Source organism: Taeniopygia guttata, chromosome 2 (assembly GCF_048771995.1).
Source record: "Taeniopygia guttata chromosome 2, bTaeGut7.mat, whole genome shotgun sequence".
Classification (NCBI taxonomy): Eukaryota; Metazoa; Chordata; class Aves; order Passeriformes; family Estrildidae; genus Taeniopygia; species Taeniopygia guttata.
In genome coordinates, this window is record NC_133026.1 from 139,948,761 (window position 1) to 139,972,309 (window position 23,549).

General features: G+C 38.4%; 1 protein-coding gene across 2 annotated transcripts in view; it reads right to left on the minus strand.

Moving 5' to 3' along the window:
- The window catches only part of ATAD2 (ATPase family AAA domain containing 2), a 30,558-nt gene that overhangs the window by 4,598 nt on the left and 2,411 nt on the right, over positions 1–23,549 (minus strand). For both annotated transcript variants that reach the window (XM_030266648.4, XM_012571955.5), the window contains exons 2-25: positions 21,338–21,477; positions 20,779–20,828; positions 18,908–19,061; positions 17,777–17,873; positions 17,278–17,326; positions 16,827–16,937; positions 16,288–16,366; positions 15,270–15,362; positions 14,240–14,348; positions 13,901–14,016; positions 13,122–13,296; positions 12,405–12,493; positions 11,904–12,063; positions 10,489–10,579; positions 9,765–10,079; positions 8,707–8,812; positions 7,307–7,490; positions 5,629–5,814; positions 4,242–4,377; positions 3,895–4,091; positions 2,496–2,655; positions 2,020–2,142; positions 1,787–1,927; positions 317–673 (exon numbers count right to left, since the gene is read on the minus strand). In XM_030266648.4, coding sequence (XP_030122508.4) covers positions 317–673; positions 1,787–1,927; positions 2,020–2,142; positions 2,496–2,655; positions 3,895–4,091; positions 4,242–4,377; positions 5,629–5,814; positions 7,307–7,490; positions 8,707–8,812; positions 9,765–10,079; positions 10,489–10,579; positions 11,904–12,063; positions 12,405–12,493; positions 13,122–13,296; positions 13,901–14,016; positions 14,240–14,348; positions 15,270–15,362; positions 16,288–16,366; positions 16,827–16,937; positions 17,278–17,326; positions 17,777–17,873; positions 18,908–19,061; positions 20,779–20,828; positions 21,338–21,426 — 3,367 coding nt within the window. In that variant the 5' untranslated portion in view covers positions 21,427–21,477. The remainder of the gene's footprint in view (positions 1–316; positions 674–1,786; positions 1,928–2,019; positions 2,143–2,495; positions 2,656–3,894; positions 4,092–4,241; positions 4,378–5,628; positions 5,815–7,306; positions 7,491–8,706; positions 8,813–9,764; positions 10,080–10,488; positions 10,580–11,903; positions 12,064–12,404; positions 12,494–13,121; positions 13,297–13,900; positions 14,017–14,239; positions 14,349–15,269; positions 15,363–16,287; positions 16,367–16,826; positions 16,938–17,277; positions 17,327–17,776; positions 17,874–18,907; positions 19,062–20,778; positions 20,829–21,337; positions 21,478–23,549) is intronic.

The following is a 23,549-nucleotide window of genomic DNA, read 5'->3' on the forward strand; positions in this document are numbered from 1 at the left end:
GCACACACTGCTTAAAGCACAGCTTTTTAACTTACGCTTCTTACAGCTGGAAAGATTCTCATGCAATAAAAGAAAGATTGTTTTTCAGTTAGATACCATGTGAAAAACAAACTGCAGAATCAGAAACTCAGCAGCTGCAGAAATACACGAGTTTGGCTGGCTTAACTTGAGGGGCAGCACCATTATGCAAGAAACACTGTGCACTGATTTGAGAGACAAGCAAGAACAGAAATCAGGAAGGCTAAAGCCTGGCAGGCAGTGTGACCCTCCCCAGGAAGAATAAGGGGGTGAATGACCTGTTTGATCTCTCACTTACCATCTGAACGCCCGTCCTCAGAAGTTCCGGCTTTTTGACAATCTGGCATCTCACTCTGCTCTCTTAGGTCTAAATGTTCTCTCTTTTTTCCAGAAGGAGATTTACCCACAAGGAGAACTCTCTCTCTTTCATTTTCTGTCCCATTTTTCTGTCGTTCTTGAAGTACATTTTCATGTTCTTCAATAGGAATATCCTGAGAGGATGGAAATTCAGTGCAATCTGTGTTAGACTCTTCATTGCTCTCCACTTCATTTTGGTTTTCAGGAATTTTATTCTCTTTATTGAACTGAATATTCCTCTTCTTTGCTGCAATACTTGAAGACTTTCTGTTCTTTTTGCGTTTTCTTTTTGACTTATCTACAAAAAGATACAAGCAAAAGTAATCCAAAACATTACCAAAACAAGAAACATGTTCATCTTACTTGTCTGACAAGGAAAATGACCAAATGAGCTTAAATACCACTGCCTATCTCCCCAGACATGTGCCTAGAGAAAAAGGTGAAATTTAATGGGGTCATTTAGCTACTAGATTTTAAAAGATCCAGCTACAGAATTTAATTCACAAAACCAAGAGCTTCAAGAGGTTATGAAGACAGAAGTCTTACTTTAGACAGGAAGTCTTACTGCAAATCAAGATTCTTAGGTGACTTAGTAAGTCATCTAATACAAGTGAACACAAACATATTTGCAGACGAACACTCAGAATCTGTAAACTTCACAAAAGTTAGACACACATTGGGAAGAGCTGAAGAGGCACTTTTAAGGGAGTATTTGCTGGATTAAAAAATCCTCCAGAGATTTACATCTCATAAGCTTTCTGATTCAGTTAACCTTGTTCAATACAAACCTGTCATTTTCCCTTCCAGAAAACCCCACCATTCTTTGTACTCATGGAGTACCACAAGGCCTGTGGATCAAATCAGTGGCAAAATTCCCAGACATGCCGGCAAGACCAGGAAATGTCACATCATGTCATGTGCTTTAAGCCCTTTTTTTTAGTCATGTGCTTTTCATGGTAAAACAGAAGAAAATAATGATCTTTCCTTTACATGTCTATGATTATTGCTCCCCTTTTTTTAACCCTTTCCCCTTCAACTGGAAGTCACAGTAATAAGAGTTCAATGTTTGAGGGCAGGGAAGGGGAACATGTTGCATATAACTAAAAACTAGGTAAGCATTCAGAAATACTGCCATGTACAACTTTTTTGACTTTAAGAGGTAGCAATGTAAGAGCCATTAAATATCAGCGGGGCCACCAAGTGCAGTGTCTTACAATGTCAACCAGCCATTGTACTTTGACTTTACAACTATACTGAATGAATGATCTCTGGATTTATCCCATGTTTTGCAGCATATTAAAAAATTTAATGCCTCTGGCCTGAAGAACCAGGCATCACAGGAACCTGTTAGGTCCCAAGAGCAGAGGCTTCAGCACCTTCTCCAGGAAAGTCTAAGTAAAACACAACTTGCCTTTAGAGCAGGGGGTACTGACATCCACAGGCCTTGGCAGCATCTTCAGTTTTTCATTACACTTTGGGTCTGTTTTCGTACACCCAGGAACAGAGTCCTCCTCTGGGATTTCACACAAGTAAGAAGAAGCACAGTCTGAACCTTGCAATAAACAGAGAGCAAAGAATGGTGTCCTGCATGGCTGGTTACAAATACTGAGATAAATCTTTAAATCCTCAGTGACAAAATCATACCTCTTTGCTTACGAGATTCTTTGATTTCTTGGCAGCGTTGTTCAAACTCTTCATCCATTTCCTCCCTCACTATGGAATAGGCAGTATCTCTCAAAGCACAGGCTCTGTGCCTAAGGAGACGATCTGAAATTTTACAGTCAGAATTGAGTACTTTCTACCAGCCAATGAACCCCTTTTATTTTGTTTACTTTTTTTCTCTTGCCATAGGTAAGTTCTGAAGGTTCTCAGTCAATCTTTTCAGGATGCCAACTGATAAGTTAATTTCTAAAGCAAAAGCAGTAGCTCCCAATCAACACATCTATCACAATTTCATGCCCAAATAAGTTTATTTGATAGTGCAACATTCACAACCTGGCCAGAAATGCTCTCTGGGGATCTTTTAAATTATCTAATCCCACATCTACTGTACACAAATGACATTTATCAACTTGTATATTTAAATTTTTTACAAATAAGCAATAAAACCACATCCTCACCTCCAGCATCTTTAGCTGGGTTGTACTCTAAAGCATTGCTACAGATTAGATCAATGTCTTTTAGAAAGTCTCTTGCAGTTGGGTACTGGTGCATGTCAATCTTGGACAAAACTGTAGAGAGGTCCATGGGTTGTTTAATAACAGTATTGTAATCAGGTACCTACAAAGGAAATATACATGCTCAGGGATTTAACACAGCAGCCACCAGAATAATTATTTTCATGAAGTCAAATAAAGGACTTCTTAAAAATCCCAATATGATGCATCCAAAGATGCAGAAATTCCCCAATTAGCTTATTGAAAACAGAAAAGCTATTTCAGCTGGCTTTGAAGAGACAGGCTAGAAGAGGGAAAAACAAAGAAGCAGGGGGGTGAGGAGAATGTGTGGGGCAGAGAAGGGAACCAGCATCCAGACAGGACTTGTTTCACTTCCTTTCAGAAAATAACAGCAAAAAACCATTTCTCAGTAAAGTCACCTGAGATTCTCTTTGTTTTTGACAGCAAAAAAAAGGCTGCAGGAATTGCACCTTTGAAGCACCTGTCCTAGGCATCTAGAATGAGATAACTGGACCCAGAGGTGCCAGTTTGTTTATTAAGACAATAGAAGGACTAGTTCAGATGAGGACATCTATGTTTATAGTTTAGATTATTCAGATATAGACATTACAAGGAAAGGAAGTAAATCAGTGGACATGTGGGGAAGCAGGACCTCATGGAAATGCAAAGCTATTTCAAATTTTCAGCTGACTTGGAAGTATGTGCCCCAGCCTACACTTACTTAATGAATTAAATGAGAAGCATATGGGAAGAAAAAAATCACACAGCCTTTATGGTTAATCTTATACCAAGGAAAGCCCCTGAAAACAGAATCTGAAAATCTGACAAATTGCTGCTTCTACTCCTGTTCTTGCAGAAACTATTGACAGACAGTTGAAGAGCTCTATGCTTTATTAAAACAGCCCTGGAAATACTGTTTATAGTTACAGAAAAAAAAGAGAGCTCTCTCCTTTTTAGTGCTGTAATACAGCTACATATCAAAGCCTTTTCATGTGTTGGCATTTGATATAATTGGCACTTGGACTAGATGATCCTTGTTGGATGACCCTTCTAATGGAAATAATCTCAAGTTTTAAAGAGGTTTTAGAAGGAACACAGGGACTTCAGTGAACACTCAAATAACAGACATCAGAGTAACCCAAAGAGTCAAAAAAGTAAAAGCAAAACAAAAATTCACTTCCCATAACCTGGAGATTCATAATACTCATAATTCATAATACTATGATCCTAAAGACAAAGATAAACCTTCCTAGAAGGAACACACAAACACTGAGGAACACGCACACGGAGAAATTATGAATACACACAGGTATAATGGCATTGCAGATCAACACTAATTTACCTCCTCTGGGTCAACAGGCTTTGTGAATGCCCTGAAACGTTTGTCAATGACAAGTCTGTGAGTCACGTCCCTTAAGTAAATCCTCAGTTCACGCAGCGTATCCTCTTCCTGCTCCTCCAGTTGTTTTATTTCTTCCTCTGTCAGTTGTCGAGGCTTAGGTGGTGGTGCTACAGGCAGAACTTCCAGCTGCTGCCGAGCTTAGGTTAATTGCAAATTTTAGTTAATTCACGGTACTCAAATGCAAGCATATGCAAAATAACTGATAGGAAATTACCCCAAAGGAAACACTGTATTGTATTAGCTGTTAACTTAGTGTTAGCAAAGTTTTATATTTTGAATATCCTCACCTGCGTTGTTTTTTGATGCAGGGGGTTCAGCAGCTTGCTTCATAACTAAGTCCTCAAAAAAACTTCTTCTTTCAGCACAGGTAGGCCACTGTATTTTGAAAACTTCTTCACAGTCATTATTAAATAAAACTTTTATCTAAAGCATGAGGAGAAAAGATATTTCAGATATAAGGCCACACACATTTTTTGCATTTTTTTATATTCTATTTCAAAAGGCTGAGTAACTTCCTAAACTAAACTGAATACTCAACTGATTAAGATAAGCTATGTAAAGTCATCTTCTTGGCTTTGAAAGGCTAAATTTTCATAGCATGGCAAATTAAAACACCTGTTCTGAGGAATAGCATCTAGAGTTTAGGCTCCATGAAGAAAAGATGTGATAAACCACTGAGTTGACAGTCACCACTTCCATGGTTGGTTTACCAACCACATTTCGTGTTTACCTGCCTTTCCGTTCTTTAGCTCGAATCTTTGTGGCAGCTATAGAGGGAATGAGCAAGGTTCAACATACAAGTGCCAGCTTTTTGTTAAGGTGGCTTTTAAAATTCTGGTTTTAATTAATTTAAATGAAGTGTCTGAAGTTGCATATTTCCAGGTTTACTGTGTTTTTCCATCTCTATTACCAAAGGGTATAGAAGTAATTTCATTCCTTATTTTAGAAAGCATTTATTAACAGCACAAAAACTTTTGCTACCAAGACAAAATAATCAAAGAGCATCATATTCACATTTTGAACACCTTCCTTTAACACCCTCTGATGTTGCTTCATAAATCCCAGTGCAGCTTGAGGGGAGGGGGGAGGTAATTTTACCACTACAATTGTTTAGAAAGCTCAGCAGGTTGTCTTACTGAATTTTGTTAAGTATTAAAAATTTATTTCCAAGTTACTTAAACAGAAGTTGGACTTTTATCTTTCCAGTATGTCAAGTTTTCACCTTCCAGATGTAAAAAGAAAAGGAGATAATAATGAAATTATTTAAATTTGAAATTACATTCCATCCATACAGTGTGACTACTGTACTTTTTCAGTAAAAATATCTTTCACTTTTCAGTGAAACGATCTTTTTCCTATCTCAAGCACTGTATGTTCTTCACTAAGCACGTACCTCACCATCTTGCAGTCACCAAAATGACTGCCTGAAGCAAATTTGTACATCTGTCTAATAAGCATCAGTGTGTGAAAAGGGTGAAAGAGTTGGGTTGAAGACAATCTTTTTACTCAAAAAAACACTTTAGACAAATGCTTTCACAGCATTGTTTTTTGTCTTAGCAAAATTTAAGAGGGTTTGGGTGCCTAAATAGTAACAGTATGAATTCACTTTAGAGTGGCACAGCATTCCCATGCTTCAAGGAGTTATAAACTAACAAACAAAGTATTGATAAATACCTCTTCTGGGAGATCTCCATGTTTTACATCAGTTGTTGCAAGTAGCAGAACCGGAGCAAACGTTGGAATGTTTTGAAGTAGTGTTGTAAAAACAGCTTTCACTGTAGGTCCAACAGTCTCCCACCACAAAGGGATTTGTGGGACATAAATGATACTGGGTGCTGTTCTTTCAGCTTCTCGTACCAACTGGCAAAATGAAAGCTCAGATAAGAAAGCTACATCCTGTAGAACAGGATACTAAATAACACATCAGTCAAATTGTCTTATGAAATAGGAGTACATGAAGCTAAAACATCAAGGCAAATCAATAAATTAACTACTTAACAATAAGGTAAAATTTTTACTTTAATTCAGAGACATGGCTACACAGAAAGAAATAGACTTAAATCTCTGCTCAATTTCAAAACTTCTTATGTGTAAGAGAACTCCTAAAAAGCCTCATCACTCAGCCAATCTGATGGGGTGCCCAAAATAAACCTCGCCCTTCAGCAAGGCGTATTAGCCTGGAGAAATTGCCACACAACTGCAGGTACAACAATTTCAGTTCAGAGCACGCACATACCCAACACAGACTCTGGAGCACAGACTCAAACAAACACCTATGTGAGAAGCCTGCTTACAATGTGTCATTTCAAGCACATTTTATAAGAGGTGACCATTCTTTTGTCTGCCTGAAGAGCTAAATCACAACTTCTTACTACCACAAGATCTATCAGACCAGATGATATGTTTTGGAAGAGCACAAGCCACTGCTTACAGATGGCACCTCAATCACAGGAGTCAAAATGCATCTACTGCCAGAGGGAAGTGACAAATTTCTCCATGCGCCCTCTCAGACTAACAATATTCAGAGAGTTCCTGTCAAAAGGTGGGGAAACGCACATGGTATATCTAGGCAGTCACTACACAGGGTAGTTGCTCATCCACAGATGCAATCATCACATAACAAAAGGAAAATTGCTCCTCCTATGTGACAAACGAGCCATGGAATGCCTCTGTCCTGACTCCTACAGCTCTTCAATGCTGCTACTGAATTCTGTGAATGTAGAAATATTTTAATACAGAAATGCCAAACAAAAACTGCCTAAAACTAAAAAAGAAGGAAACCAGAACTAATCTGGTTATATTTAATTTTCCTAGTGATAGAAAGCACACCAGTATAACAATCAAGTGTTATATGAATTTTTAATTCCTTTAACTGCATGTACTGCAGTGCTGCAAGCTGTATATGTAAAAGAACCTTTCTCCCCAAACCTTGACTGCCCTATGAACATAATAAAAAAATAGAGCTTCAGGAAGTGCATGATGCCATCAGGCTGATTCAGAGCCATCTACTGAGAGCACAGAGGCTTAAGAAGCAATGAAAACTTCCTGGATCCAACACAGACCAGCAGGACTTTTTGCCACATAGAGTGCTTTATGAGCAGCACCTCCCATCTTCCTGAGCTAATAGCAACACCCGCACTGCTTCCTTTCAAAATGAAAACATGACTATGAATACTATCCTTATACATTATCGGTCCATCTAGGAAAAAAGTGGATTTCCAGACAGAAGTAAACATAAAAGCCTATTCCAACCAGGCCTCCTCCATAACAATGGATTTTGCTTATTTCACAAATTTACATACAGTTTATATTCAGTTTGTAAGTCATAACAGATTAATGAGAAAAAATATACCTGTGCACATGTTTCTTCTGGGGATGTGATGCTAACAAACAAAGCAGGCAGGTCTAGTGTATAAACAGGAAACTTCTCTAGGGCATGGATTACTGCAGGTGCCAGATGAAAAGCCTGCCCACACCCTGGATCTTCAACTAATAAGAACCGTGGCCTGAAAGATGTTGGCTGGCAACGAGGATTTCTACAACAGTAAGAAGAAAACAAGTTTAAAAACAAGTGATTAATAGGCACGCAGATGTTAACTTTTTTTCTATATGCTTTTTTTTGGTTAAAACACTCCATGTTCCATCAAATAATAAGCTAGTCTGATTAGGAAGACTATCAAAGCCTATTTTCTCAAAAACTGGTACCATGCCTCCACTACGAAATCCTGCCAGGCCCCAGCATGTCTGCCATTCCTTTAGCTGGGTTAAATAAGACCTCTTAAATCCTTCAGGGAAGCTGCCCAGCCAATACACACACAAAACTGGTCAGTGACCTGACATGGGGCAGAACAACTCTTTCTTTTCTATGCACAAACCAATCTGGGTCTCTTCACTCCATGTTCACTACCATTTTCAATGGGTCTTGACGTTAGGAAACTGAGATCTCTACACCTGCCCAGTTTAGCTAAAATTTGGCTGTAGTGCCTGGAGATAGTGGTAAGGAAGAAGCAGACCAACATTTCTAGGAAAAAAAATAGCAGTAGGAAAAACACATTAGCTGTATCTGAAGATGCACACAATTAGATTGGGTAAATTACTTTGAAGAGGTTGTGGGTTTTTCTACCTTAAGACTATTGTACCTTTACTTGCTGAAGTCAAAGATCTTAGAGATCAAGCTCAGCAGGTTACATTTTCTGGACAGCACAGCAATAGAAAGGGAGAAGAATAACTGACTCAAAAGTGACAACAATAATCTACTGCTTCAGCTGTTGATTTATACAACTTCCACAATAAAACATCAAAATATTAACAAACTCTGTAGGTTAAAGGTACGAATGCAGACATTGTTTTTCACACAGTGTTTTAACAAGCCATTTCTCAATTTCATTTCTTATTTAACAGTCTTGGAAGGCAGAAGGGAAGAATATGGCTACACAAATCCTTAGGGTTCTTTTAAGCTAAAAGGGCAGACAGCACATTTTTTGGGTCTTGAACCTTTGGATTAAATCAACATGTTCTAATAATCTGTGGACCACTTTGACTTAGGCAAGTAGGGCTGGGTCAGTCAGTTTGATGGGCCAGGGCAGTTCATTCAGTTAGAACATTAGTGCTCAGTTGGATCTTCACACTTACTTCTTCAATTATTGACCAACCCCACACACTCATCACTCCTTCAGCCAGCACCCCTCACAACAAAACAGTTTACAGACCCAGCCATCTTAAAAATGTAAACATAAAGGGGACCAACAAGACCTGTTTAAAGCGAGGAATTCTGCCTTTTCACGATCAGGTATTTTATGAGTTGGATTCTCTTCAAAGATTGATGGTGATTCTTCTTCACTATCAATCACATCATTTCCTAAAATAGGATTTAAAGATGAGAGCTTTGTTGACTTTCCTGAATAGTTCAAATCTCACTCTTGCATTAATTCACCTTTGAAATCAGTGCAGGAAACCACTCTCTTGTATTTTGTTTGAGGGCATACACTAAATGCTATTTTCTGAAGGGTTCATTCTACCACAAATGTAAGGAGATTGCACAGTTTCTACAAAGCTGTCCTATGTCCCACAATTTGCATCAGGTTTCTCTGTTGACAAAAACCTCAGTTTTTTTTCCCCTTGGAATAAATTTGATTAGGAACAACTTCTGTACTTCCTAGACACCTTAAAAACCCAATGAGGCCACTTTTTGAAACAGGTTCTCCCACCAGATATGAGAAAATTAAGTGAATGTCATGACCACAGACTTCTATTTGTCCAGAACTAAATCAGAGTATAGAGACCCACACAACTTCTAAATAAGGTTTCTTGAAGATCACAAAAGGAGGAGATAATGGGAGGTGGACAACAGAGAGGGGGTGCAATTATCCATCTCCCAGCCCCAGTGCTTTCATTGTATTGGTGGGTCTCTACCTCTGTGCTTTCATCAGTACAATCAATCCCATCTCTATCAGGATTGATACTGGAGATCACTCTCCAGAGATTAGCATAGGAACTAACTATTCAAAGACCTCCATTAATCAAGGGAGAGTGTATCAATATTGATTTGTTCTCACCAACTGACAAACTAAACCCGATTAAGGCTGATGCAGCAAGGAGCATGAGCTCACCTATGCTATGGGAGTCAAGCCCTAAAGTACAACTAAAACACTGCGTATTGCAAGTCACTCACAGCTGCCATCCAGCACTCTGCACATCCATGTTATATAACTGAACTGTCATTATGGCTGCGGGGGTTTATGTGTGTTATTGCACGTATCAGAAGCTTTAGCTTTGGCAGAATTTTAAATGAATGGATGTTGTTGTTATACCTTGCTGTTGGTCCCTCTTCAGTGCAAGCTCTGCGTGAGGAAACACTCTCTGTAAGGCTTGTAAAATTCTTTCCAATGTGTTTTCTAACAGTGGTTTTAAAATAGGTGATAGTGCTCGCCCAGGTGAAGCCACAGCCCTTTGTGAAGCTGGAACAGTCTTCTGCATGGCCATGACAAAATCCTTTGCTGTTATTTTAATAGAAGAAATGTCTAACTGCAGTTTCTCACTCCTTTCATATATCTGAGGATAGCGGCGGCGCAAAGCACAGAGGGCAGCTTCAGCACATAAGGCTTTAATATCAGCACCACAGTATCCTAAGGAACAAAACAAGAATCAAATGCTATGTCAAGATCAGGCAACACCGAAGTCAAGGCAAAAAATTCCAAAGTACAACAATGAAAGACTTTGCATGCAGCCAAAAATTAAGAGGGTAAGAGATAATTTAAAGAATTAATGCACTGCAGAGAAGTTTTGACATGTGCCTCAAGCCTGATATCTTGCACTAAGGAAGCAGCCCCCTAGTCAAAATTTTACTCCTGAGAAAGATGGCCTAAACCCATTCAGTGGTCTGAGAAAAAAAAAGAAAACTGAAAGCAGCATCTGTCTTGGTTTGCTCCCAAGACATGCCAGATGCATCACTGCCTCGCTCTACAGCAAGGCACAAGAACTCACTGGTTCCCCAGAACTCAGCCATACAGCAACCTACAGTGTTTTCAAACTCACCAACACATTTCTCAGCCAGCTCTTCAAGAAACTTGTCCAATGGCTTCAGCGTCCAGTCTCGTGTGTGAATTTTGAAAATCTCTTTTCTCGCCTGAAAACAAAACACTTGTATTTTAGTTTGCCCTAAATTTTCTCTTAAAACAACCACAACACAAAACCCCCAAACCCTCACGCTAACACAAATACTTTTCTCATCTGCTAAACTCTGAAGTATTTTAAGGGTCGATTAATATGCTCTGTTTTTTCAAGCAGGAAATTTCCTGGTTCTAAATTTGTTACACTGAAATCTTGCTGGGACCTGCAATGAAGTAAAAGGCATTTATATCTTCCATAAAAAAGTGAGTTTTCACAAGCGTGAGATCCACAAGAAAACACTATAGTAAAAAACCCTAAACTTAACCGCAAACATGTTTTTTACAGAAAATTCTTTCAAATTCAGCAAAATTTCATTTTGTCAGTCTCATTAGTTCATCAAATTTGCTCTTCTGACAGTTCATGCAAGGAAAACAATCCTAGCACTCCATTCCCAGTTGCTACTGTTACTATCAAGTAGAACAATAATTATGACTCAAATTACTGTCACTTCTCCAGAAAATGTCAAATGTTGCCTATCTCCATCTCTGATCTTAGCAGGATTTTCATTGAAGTATTTTGTGGCACACAGACTAATTATGGCAGGTTTCTAACATTCTTCCACAGTGGGGAAGTGTGTATTAGATCTGTTTCATGGCACCTCCTCTACTGTTCCTGAGTGTATATAAAAACTGGAGAAAAATGTTTGTGTTAAATGCACTTTCCAGAAAGTTGTAAGAAAAAGTACTACTGGTGACAGCCAGAAAGAAATCACAAGAATTGCATTCCAGCTTTGCTTGCTACCCCCACCCACAATATTTCTTCATTGCCTATTGTCATTGAACTAGAAGATTCACTAGCCCTGTACCTGTGCAGTGTCCAAGTCTCTATTACTGAGTATCAGTAAGAACATCAGTTCCTAACATGCTTAATTGGTTCCAGGACCAGCCTGGATCAAAGCTTTTGTTGCTAAAAAAGAATTCTTGTCTGCACACCATTTCTTTCAATGTCACAGTGCTACAGCATTTCTTCTTAACTAATTCATAAAGTAATTTTTAAACATTTTAGTGAGTAGCAGCACCCCATTTTTTTTACTGGTTGTAGAGAAACCAAAACTATTAATTAGAGGACTAACTACCTATTACAATCATCTTAATGATACATATTCAGTGCCAGGTCTGCCCTCCACAGTACAGCACAGTCTCTCCAGTGAGCCCTCTTTTGTCCAAGCAGTACAATACTGAGGAGACTTTCACTGTTCCATGATCCTGCTGTGTTGCAGGGGTTTGTTACAAAGATGGACTCTGCCACATTAAGCACTGAGGTTGAGTTGAAGTTCTGACCTCTTTGTTTGGCAGGCTGAAGAGAAACTCTCGATCAAAGCGTCCCGGTCTTCGTAAAGCAGGATCTATAGAATCCAGCCTGTTGGTGGCTCCAATTACCACAACCTCTCCTCTGCTGTCTAAGCCATCCATAAGTGCCAGAAGTGTTGATACAACAGAGCTAAGAGAAGAATACAGTTTTTACTCAGCAGTTAATTTTCTTCAATTCCACATAATGACCAGTGCTCCCTCATAAAGGATGAACTCTTATTGATAAAATGCTGACTAGAAAAAGACAGATCATTTTAAGACATAACAAAATAGATAAGGTAGCACAGACCTTGTGGTGGCAGCAAATTTAGTGAATTGTTTTTAATTACTATTTAAAGATTATCTGAAATTAAGTAGTACTGAATTACTAGTTTTCAGGATAAATTAATGTGTCACATCAAGTTAAATAGGTTGTGGTCTTATTTTCACAAAGATCAAGCAGCTTCTATGTTGATAGAAAACATGCCCTACCTATGAACTTGGTCTTGTTTACTGGACCGTACAGGAGCAAGACCATCAATCTCATCAAAGAAAATAATTGAAGGTCGCATCTGGTAGGCCTACAGTGAGAACACAGGAATATTGACATCAGTAAAACAGCACTGTTTGGAGGAGAAATGCACAAACAACACTGTGGTTGCAAAGTAACTGGAAGGAGATTTTTCAGACCAGCATCAGGGATTTCTACTCATTGATCTAAAGTAGTGAAGTGTCATGAGTAAGAAAAGGCATGAACATAGGTCAACCCACTGAGATGGGTGACAAGAAACAAATCACACCACTGTTTTTTACAGCTATTTGGCAACCACCAAGAACAGAGCTGGGATTTAACTGTGTGACAGGTTCTGGAAGCAACCTTTGTTCCCATTTTCAAAATGCTTTCAGCCTGCATTTATTTCCCTCTGATCAAAAATCACCACTTCTTGAAACCTTTTTTGCAGCTGTTTGGATTTTTCTTTCCTGAGGCAAAGAGTTGGGGGTGTGTATTGCTTTGCAAGGCTCTCTTGACTGCTTTACTAACTTTTCCTAATTAGTCTCAAGATTACCAGCCTCTAAAAATGTTACTGAAAAATGAAAACCTGACAAGCACACTTCAATGGAAGGAGTTGAGGAAAAAAAAAAATTTGCTCTTGACCACAGAAAGTTAGTTACAACTCAGACAGAACATAATGCATTATTTCAACTTACCTGATCAAATAACAAACGAAGCTGTCGTTCCGATTCCCCAACCCATTTACTCAGGCAGTCAGCACCTTTTCTCATAAAAAAGGCTACTCTCCTGTCACCTTGGCTACATTCATTAGCAAGTGCACGAGCAACCAATGTCTTTCCAGTCCCTGGTGGGCCATAGAATAGACAACCTCTGCAATTTAAAAAAAATTCACATAAGAAAAATATCATAGAAAAGTACCTATGACCACCCTCATCCCTGAAGCACACAACTGTTCTCTCTTAAAGCTCTCTTCATTGTTTGTTATACTTTTAAAGTTACTGAAAACAAAGAATCTGAAGTCCTATTTCAATATACCATCACTAAGTGGACAGATGCATTTTTAGCCCAAGCACAGCAAGGTTCTAGTTACAAGTCCAATCAATTGTAAAGCTGATACTGGAACTTTTGAAAAAAGAGTTGGTGGGACAGACAATTGGACATCCACTAAACAAAACTGCAGCTGACTACCACTTGCAGGCTGATCAAGTCCACTTGCATGTAGAACTCAAAACCACTCTGCCTCCCATTTTTGAAGGCAAGACACTTTTAAGACATAGTCTCACCACACTGCAAATCTTTGAACCTACATGCTGGATTCTGTCCTTTTTTAAAACATTATTTTTTTCTACTGCTAAAAGAACCCAAAAGCATCAACAGTTAAGATTCTGCAGTGTGGAAACATAACAGTATTACAGCTGAATATTTTCCTGAAAATAGGCAAATTAGAATTTGAGTTTTAAATGGCAACCCTTACCTTGGAGGCTGAATTTTGAACCTCTCAAAGATTTCTGGATAAAGCAATGGAAAAACAACCATCTCTTTTAGAGCGGAAATGTGGTCAGCAAGACCACCAACGCCATCAAATCGTACCTAAAGATAAAGACAACAGAAGACATTTTAGATGTTAAAGCTGCAAGCTGGATAAAGTTCCATCAGAAATTAGATGTCAACACAAAGGAAACATTCATGCCTATTTTCAAACTGCTTGAAACAAAACTGTAAGCCAAGGCAGTTATAGATAGCACATTACTGTACAAAAGCTTTCATAATTATTGAAAATGCCTCACTGACACAATAAAGTAAAAACACTTACTGAACAATCTATTTGCACTGGATCAACATCAGCCAGACTTGCTCTGATTTTCATGGGATCTTTATGAACTCCCTTTAAGTCATTTTTCCGAAAGTTGACAGGAAGAGACCTGATTTGAATTCAGGAGAAAAAGAAAGGCGCTTTCTAACTTACAATGTGGATTTTTGATTTCCTAGTAATAGCAAATGAATGCAAAAGATCTTATAAGTGAGTGTAAACTTCCTGAATTGTTAAATAATCGTTCCAGCTGTTTTATGCTTTATGCCCACGAGTAAAGAAAGGAAAATGGTCACTCCAGATATTAAACTGAGTTAATTATTTTAACAACTCTTAGCACTTTATAAATATACATGCCAGTCAACAGATCATATGTAGGAATACAAGCTTAAAACAAGATATTCCTTATTTGCAGACCTTGGACTGACAATGATTCCTGTGAGGAAGAAAACTGCCCCTCCTGACCCCCAAACACACTGATACTTTTCAAATACTTTTAACCTCTATATTCAAAAAGTTACAGCCCGAGGTGATACTTATTTTAGTTGGTTTTAACATTATAAAGGCTGCCTATCACTGCCAATCCTTCCCCTGGAACCTGTGTGCTAATAGACTACTCTGAAAGAAATCTGAGACATCAGGCTGAAAACGTATCTGTTAGACTGTTATTAAAATAGTTTTTCTAGGGCATTTGTTAAGAAACCAAATCCCCGTCATTTCCTCTATTTATAACATCTTCTGTTGTAGTGGCTTTCTCTGTGAATCATCTACTATAAAGCACAGGAGCAGCAGAACTTTACATTAAGAAATTTCATCAGTGTTGCTAGCCCCCTTCCCACCTAGAAATCAAATTGCTTATTAAAATCAATTCTAAAAATCCAGTTGTAGAGAGTCCAGTTACAGTTGTATCAACAGATACAATTCCCAGAATTTTGAAACTGAACAAGATGAAGATGGTAACTCATCACAGTTAGGAAGATGTAAAGTCCCCCCAAGTAGTCTCCTTCCTCCCCTGTTCTCCAATTGCATTAACCTTCTTAAATTTCTGTTCTTCCTCTGCCTCTCAAAATCCTCTTCATCATCAGATGACGAAGAGGAATCACTGCTGGGGACTGTGTGTCTCCGTCTGCAAACATTCAAACAATTGAAAAAATTAAAATAAACAGTAAGTAATATCACAATTGAAGTGAACACTCTCTCAATTTACTTTGAGATCTAGTAAATTTCCAGATTATTGTACTCCTTAGGAACCTCATTTCAAACTACATTATGTGATTTTCCAAGTGACAGCAAAATTTCATTTTTATAAGGAAGATAAAATGTTTAACCCATGTGCAAAGAAATTTCTTAACCAAGTTACTCTTTTTGTCCATAAGCTCTCACCCACAAATCAAGTTTCACTTAGCATTATGTATTTACTCTATGAAACACCAACCTCCTAATTTCAAAATCTGATTTCAAAACTGTCCTTCCATAACTGCCTAATTTTAAGGATGCTAAATAAAGCGCTCCTATCTAGCAAGGAGTGGCATTTAACACCTGCAGGATGCTAAACCTATTTGTCATTACTATTGCAATTTGTAAGTTAGAATTTCATTTAACATTTTTCTTGCTTTATAGTTTCATACAGAAACTGGAACTGATTCCAAAGGGAAACTAGAATCAGTACTCAAGTGATTAAAAAAAATTCATTAAAACTTCCATTGCTTTTAGTTTTAAGAAAATAATTTACATCCCTCAAGATATAACAGTCTGAGATTTTTCAGAGGGAGATTTTGGCTTCAATTCCAGAACAAATGAATTCAATTACACAATCTCAGCTATAACTCTCATCATCACCATAAAAATTGCATTTTCTAATAAAATCTAATGGCCAATGAAACAGATGGGCTTTCCCCCAATATTTGCTTTCTTTATACCCTCAGACTACCACAGCAATAACCATACTGTTAATATCTAATTACCAGGAGTCCAAAAACCCTTGAAAGCAGTATTCAGTCATGTGACTGACAGCACTACTGAGTAAGCATTATCACTAACCGAACTCATACCTGTTAGTTCCCTTGCATGAATCTCTCTGTCTGACAGGTGAAGGCCTGTCTGAAAAATACATCTTACGTTGTCTTGGTTCTGTTGAAAGTAAAAAAATCGGAATAATGTTACAAACAAGTTTAAGAGAATGCGGGATTCTAAAAGAGGCGGAGAATGGGATGTGTATCACCCATCTCTAAGTTCTGGGGAAGTTTCAAGGGTGGGGAGAAAGGTTGTTTTTTAAAATCAGTGCATAATAAAAGCAAAAACATACACACCTGAGTTTTAAGAACTGAAAACTACTAGAAGAAGGTCATCAAGTCTGTTTACTTACTATTCTTTCAAGGGTACATAGGCAGCATTTTTATTGAAAAACAATAAGGATGCCAAAAAGCAGAGACAGAATGCACAGAGGATATACGCATCTAACAAAACTGCAGGAAATACATCTGAATAGAAGTTGAGTGTATGTACGTATTTTCATTCTTAAAAAACCCCATAACACTCTCACTTACATGAAAGAAATTAGCTCTTAAGAGAAGTTGTGCCTATAACCTACTTTGCAATGGAGCTTGATAGCGCTCAACAGTTTTCCTCTGCCGAAAGGAGTAACGCTTTCGAGTGTCTTCACCATCATCCTCTTTGGCTTCACTTTCTTCTGAGGAACCCCCTGCACATCAACATTATGTTGCACTGTTTAAGTACTGTTGCAAATTATATTAAATTCAGAATGCGCTACATCTCATGTATTTCCACCAGTCCACAACCTCTCCTGCTGTAAGCGCTTTGGACAAACAACAACTTCTCTTTTCCACTGAAAACCTGTTTTGAGCTCACTATAGTACAGCCCTAGAGTCTGTGACTGTGGCTTGTAAAATCAGTAGCAGCACAAATTCTTTACAATAGATGAAAAATACCCAGTAGTTAATCCCACCTCAATTATTTAAGACAAAGCTTTTGGCTAGAGCATAGTCAAGAAAACTTAAAACAGACTTATCCAACAATGCTACCTTGATTATCAGCTATTTCTTCATCAGTCCTTTCTGTATCAAGGCTTTCCTTAAAAATAAAAAAAAGAAAAAAGAAACACAAAAGACCAGTTACAAATAAGCAGAAAACCGGTGGGCATATTTGGTGTCTAAACGGTTTCATATCAAGGCATTCTATATACACAGAATATTTAATTATTGTACACCAAGAAGAGAACAGGAACATCATTCTGGAACCCTGGATTAATAAGATTAATAACAAGGGTTTCCACTCTAAAATAGGAATGCAGATCCAAGCAAAAAAAAAAAAATCTATGAAAGCAGTCCATGACAATGTTTAGAAAACAAAGTGACTGCCATTCAGAAGGACAGCAGACTTAATTTAATAAAGCAAAACTGTAAGAGAAGAAATATGATTGCTGTCTATCATTGAAACATGAATCCTCTTCGGGAAGAGAAATCATCTCCCTGTGTTAAATATCCTACTTATATAAAAACAGAAAAATAAATTAGTATCTACTTCTTCTGTGTCGTGGAACTCCTCCAGGTCTCCCATCCTTCGCCGTCTACGCATCTTCTCCATGTCATCCATTTTTTGCAAGACTGCCTCTGCAGTACTAAGATACAAAGTTGACATATGAAAGTAAAAATAGGCAAGTACAAAAAAGCCCATTTAGAACAGCACGCAAGCATCATATTTTAATACAGTGTGCACAATGCAAGTCATTGACAGCCAAATTTTTCAATGCTACTTAAAAATTAGGTCAAATGTTTACTTTTTTATAGAGAGAATTAAGAACAAACATATGAGTACATGCAAGTATATGCATATGCAAGTATTATGCATTGTTTTCAGATTTATTTCCCCCTCTTGATGAATACAGTAAAAACTCCAACTATTTTAGTAGGAAAAAAGAATTCTGAAGATCACAGTAAATTAACAAAGAAATTATGGCAGTTTTTCATACCACTTCGGTTGCTTTGCACGATAGCACTGAGTCACTTGGTTCACAGCCTTCCTCGACAACAGATTGCTTCTCTACACTGCTATTTAAATTTCACGTTGATTTTCAATGACTACTTATGCTAGACACAACGTCTTACTGCTGTTACACTTTGCAAACCTTTCAGAAAACGAATTTCAGTTTGGACTTCACAGAGGAAATTAAGCCACAGACAGGCAGAAACACTTGGACTGCTTCACTTTGCCAGTATCCAATTTTCCTTAGTATCTTAAGTTAAATCTACTAAAAATCATAATGTAAACTGATTATTTTGGTTCACAACACATAAACCAACCCAGCCCATACATACCAGACCAGGTTGCTAAAAGCCCCAACCTGACCTTGAACACTTCCAGGGAGGGGGCATCCACAGCTACTCCAGGCAACCTATTAAATTGTCTCACCACCATCACAGTAAATAATTTCTTCTTAACATCTGATCACTCAGATATAGCACATACATAGCAGCTCATAGGAAGTCTCAGCCTGACCAGTGAATGCAAATAGCTCTTGCTGCTAGGAAAAACAAAATCTTTTTCTGTTGTTAAAAGGAGAAAGTCCCTAGCCAATATTTTGCCATAGTACAAAGGGTTGCTAATAAGGCTCATTGTAGTAACTTTGCACGATGGTGAGAAAAACTTCCTTACTTTGTTATAAGTTTGTCAAACAAAACAGATTCATTTGTATTGCTGTAACGGCTTTGTCGAAGTCTGCAGCTGCGGCGAACCTCCAAATCCCCATTTTCTTCATTGACTTGCTCTGCAGCTTTTGCATCAGCTCTGGTCTTTAGTGTTCTGGACACTAAAATGTAACACATAAACCTTTCTGTGATGGAAAGTATGTCAATCCCTTTATTTCACTCTTGCTCTAGGATAACACCCCCCACCTTTTATTTTAAAAATGTAAATACTGAATTGAAAGTTTTTTTTGTGATCACAGCATTCAACTTAAAGTACTTCTGCTTAAACTACATATTTAAAAGTCTGATTTGTATAGCAGCTTTTTAGTAGACTGGAAAGCCAAGCTGATGAAAACAAACACCCAGCTTTTGTTCCATGTAGGAGGCAAATTTATTCCAGTTAGTTCTCTCCGGGAAAGTGAAAGTAAGAAATGCCTACCTCTAAGGTGTTTTCCCTCCATTTATGTAAAATTGTATCAAACAGTGTTTTCTAAAAATTGCTTATGTGAGAGGTCTCTTCTAAAGATGCCTGGTTTTTGGTACACTGTTGTTATTGGACATGAAATGAGTACACAGAAGCTTGGTAAGTTTAAAAGAGAAAAAGACTTAGTTTTATTCAAACATTTGGTATTTATAGAATTTTAAAGGTGACCGTGGATTGGAGGATGGAATTACTACTTCTCTAACTACACTGGTCTAAAGATTAATCAATCATTTCTCTGCACTCACAAAGAAACTGTAAACTATTTTATTTATACATGAAATTGTGTGGGAATTCTGACTCTCAATATGTAAACATCAGAACATTTATGAGAACTTTAAAACTTTCAAAATAAGTATAAAAGGAAAGTTAACACTTTTAAAAATCAGGGCAACAGTACACTTTCTAAGCATGCAAAATTTTCATTTTCTGCACCATGACACAAAAACCCTAGAAGACAAGAAATCCCTCAAGATAAACTGACTATAAAGAACTCAAAACCACAAGAATTAAAGTAAGAACTTCGCTTGCTTTAAAAGAGATCTGCCCAATATTTACCAGATAGCATCCTTTGCTATGCATTCATTACCTGTACTATCATTACAACAGTTAAGAGAGGTCAGTGAGAGAGTAACAGATGTATCACCTTATCTTTTTAAACACAAGTAGGTAGGTTGATCTCATCACCACCAACTATAAAATTAACTTTGAGCTCAGTAAATAATAATTTACATTGCCCAAGAAGAACTTGAGGTCCTACACACAAAGTGCATTTTGGGTCCCTTCCCACATTCAGCCTGTACCCAGCACAATGCTGCCTGGAGCTAAAGGATTTTCCTAGCTGCCACAAGGTGACCTCACAGCATCAAGCCTGCTTGTGTACTCAGCATGACAAGTTGGTTCAAAGGTGAAATGCTCAACTTCAGGGACACCTTCCCCATGCCAGTGTGAATTACTTTATAATGGACTTGTGTACAGTACTGCAATACCCCCTCCTACCTGAAAGACTGATTTATAGTTAACCTGCAAAGGTAACCAGTTCTGCAGACACCAGAAAATCACTGACACAAAGAAACATGAGACAAGGAACAGATTCTTTAAGGCCTAAAAATTTAGGAATTCACACTGCATACTTCCCAAAGCTGAAAGGAATTAACAGCATCTCCTCCTATTTGAATCTCTTTTCAAAAAGCTAATTGGAAATTCCTCTCTATGTTATATATAGTCCCACTATTTCAGGTGATTTTGGCTGATGAGTTCAGAAATTTTTGGGGCCAAGGTAAATGGACAAAGTGATCAAATGCACTCCTTCTCAGAAAGCTGGTTAAAAAGGAATCCTAAGGAATTATACTACTTACCTTCTTTATAGTCTTCCTTCTTTGGGCCCGATTTTGGCTTTTCCAACTGCCTACATTAAAAAAGAGAAGAGAAGAAAGGAGAACAGAATTGTATTAGAAGCATTGTACAAAAGTATTGAATCACATTGCATAGCACATTTCACCCTCAGCACTGGGGAACTTTAATCTGGTGCTCCATGTCATGCAAAGAAAAGCCTGTAGACTCCAGGGAAAATTTGGATCCCGAGTCTGCTGTGTACCATATGCACGCAGCTCTCTAAGGACAGGTATTTCCCATCTTGCTCATCTTGATGTCTCAACAGAGCAGGTAATATCTCAGTAGCCAAACTGAAGGAGAGATCTCCAAGGACCTGGGAGGAGATGCATGCCTTTTATAGAAGCAGAACACTTTTACTAAGAAGAGTGTTTCTAGTCCTAAGACACTGACACATTAATATATTCATATTCCCTTGTGGGTTTTTAGCTGTAGATTTATCATTATGTGACTCACTGTGCATGCTTTCACTTTTGCTTTTCATTCTATGACTTTATAGAGATTGAACACTGAGAAATACAATACCTTGAAAAGTGTCGATTGACATTTTCACTTAATATTTCCATGCTTTTGTCAAAGCTAGAGTCTGAAGAGCGCAGCATGCTTTTTCTCATCGATCTTAAAGAGTGTCCATTGAAACATTCAGTGTTGCCAGAGGAAAATTTCTAGGAAAAGAATGAAGAATGTATTTATCTGAACCACCTATTGCCTAATTCCATCAAGTTTAGTCTGTTACACTCCTGATTCAAGAGAGTTGCAACTAATGGCAGGGAAGCCTCGAACTACTTCTGCACCAAGAAGTAGCTCTGATGAAAAAACCACGCCACATTTCCAAGAAAAGACCCAAAATCTTTGATTTAAAAATTGGTTCAGTGACCCCAGTAACCAAAATCTCACCTATAACGGGCAGTTGTTCCACCCCTTGGGAAGGGCCAAAAATTACACTACAAAAGGAGGGGTTTGGGGCAAAAAAACCCCAAAACAACAACAAGCAACCAAATAAGCAAAAGAGAGAGAGGAAAGCCCCTCTGCTTGCTTTGGATCAGCTGATGGACTGTGTCACTCCTTATCCCTGAAGGGACACTTTTAGGTGAGCTTTGTGCTTCCCAACTGTCTTGGAACAGACCTGGGAATATTCACTTAGATCTACTGCTAATAGATCTCTGTAACTATTCCTTCTGTAACAGCATATATTAACACTCTGTAGCTGGTGCATTTACCACCAGCAATTCAGAATCTGCTTTCCTGTCACTTCAATTACTCAGCCTATTTGCAGATCTGGATCCTGTAAGTGCCTACTGAACTCAGCCGGGCAGATAGTGTCCAATGGGCTATTATCACAACTTAGGCCCAGCTGCCCCCAGCTCTTCTGATCTCTGAGGAGCAGCTGGAACCTAAGGGGGTTCGTTTCTGCTAGATTTCTATAGCTTTAATCCAACAAAAAAATTCCTAGTACTGAGATTAAAATATTTTTGGAAGAGTTTTCCTCCTGTCTCTGTTCCATTTATAATGACATTCAGAGGGATATAAAAAGACTTCCTTCCAGAGGGTTAGCATTTATCCACAGAAAACCAAAGGGAACTCAGGATATAGTTCTTCACGGATGTTCATCTTGTGCACATTGATGTTTCTGCAAGGACGATGCTATTGACCTTTACTGTGTGAGGAAAGCTGTGATGACCATGGGAAGCCGCTTGTTCCATTTACAACCCAAGGTCTCATTGCGAGTATGCCAAATCTCACACTAAAAAGGGCAGAAAACAGACTGGACTATTCTACTTCTTCACACTAATATTACCAAGAGGTAATTCCACTGACTGATGGAGATGATGAGTGAAGAAGGACCACAAAGATGTTGAAAGGTTATGCAGGGAGAAAATTACAAGGGCCACAGCCCAAACACAATTTAATCTAACTACTGCTGTAAAAGACAACACAAAACATTTGTACAAATAAATCAGCAAGAAAAGGAAGACTAAAGAGAATCTCCATCCTTCACTTGATGCACAGGCAATGGCATATGACAATGGATGAGGAAAAGGCAGAAGTACTTTGCCTTAGTCTTCAACAGTAAGACCAGCAGTCCTCATGATACCCAGACAGGGACAGAGAGCAGAATGAAGCTGCCATAATCCAGGAGGAAACAGTCAGTGACCTGCTACACCACTTGGACACCCACACTTCTACAGGCCCCAAGGGGATCCCACAGCACAGTGCCACATCCAGTTACTCCTTGAACACTTCCAGGGGTGGTGATGCCTTTCCCTCCGCAGCCTGTTCCAAGACTCAACCACCCTTTTTGTGTAAAATTTCTTCCTTATGTCCAACCTGAACCTTTCCTGGTGCAGCCAGAGGCTATGTCCTCTTGGCCTGCCACAGGTTACCTGAGAGAAGAGATTGATCACCCACAACCTCCTTTCAGGTAGTTGTAGAGGGTGATAAGGTCTTCCTCAAGTCTCCTTTCCTCCAGGTTAAATACCCCTACCTCTCATCTGCTCCTCATTACTTACTTTCTAGACCTTTCCCTGCTCTGCTGTCTTTCTCATTTTAACACCTCAATGTCTTTCTTGTCATGAGAGGCCAGAACTAGACACTGGATTCAAGGTGTGGCCTCACCATTGCTGAGTACAGCAATCACTGTCCTGGTCCTGCTGATCACATTGTTTCTGATACAGGTAAGAAGGCCCAGACAAAAATGGAACTCAAATATAGTTCACAAGAACAAACTTGTTCAGCT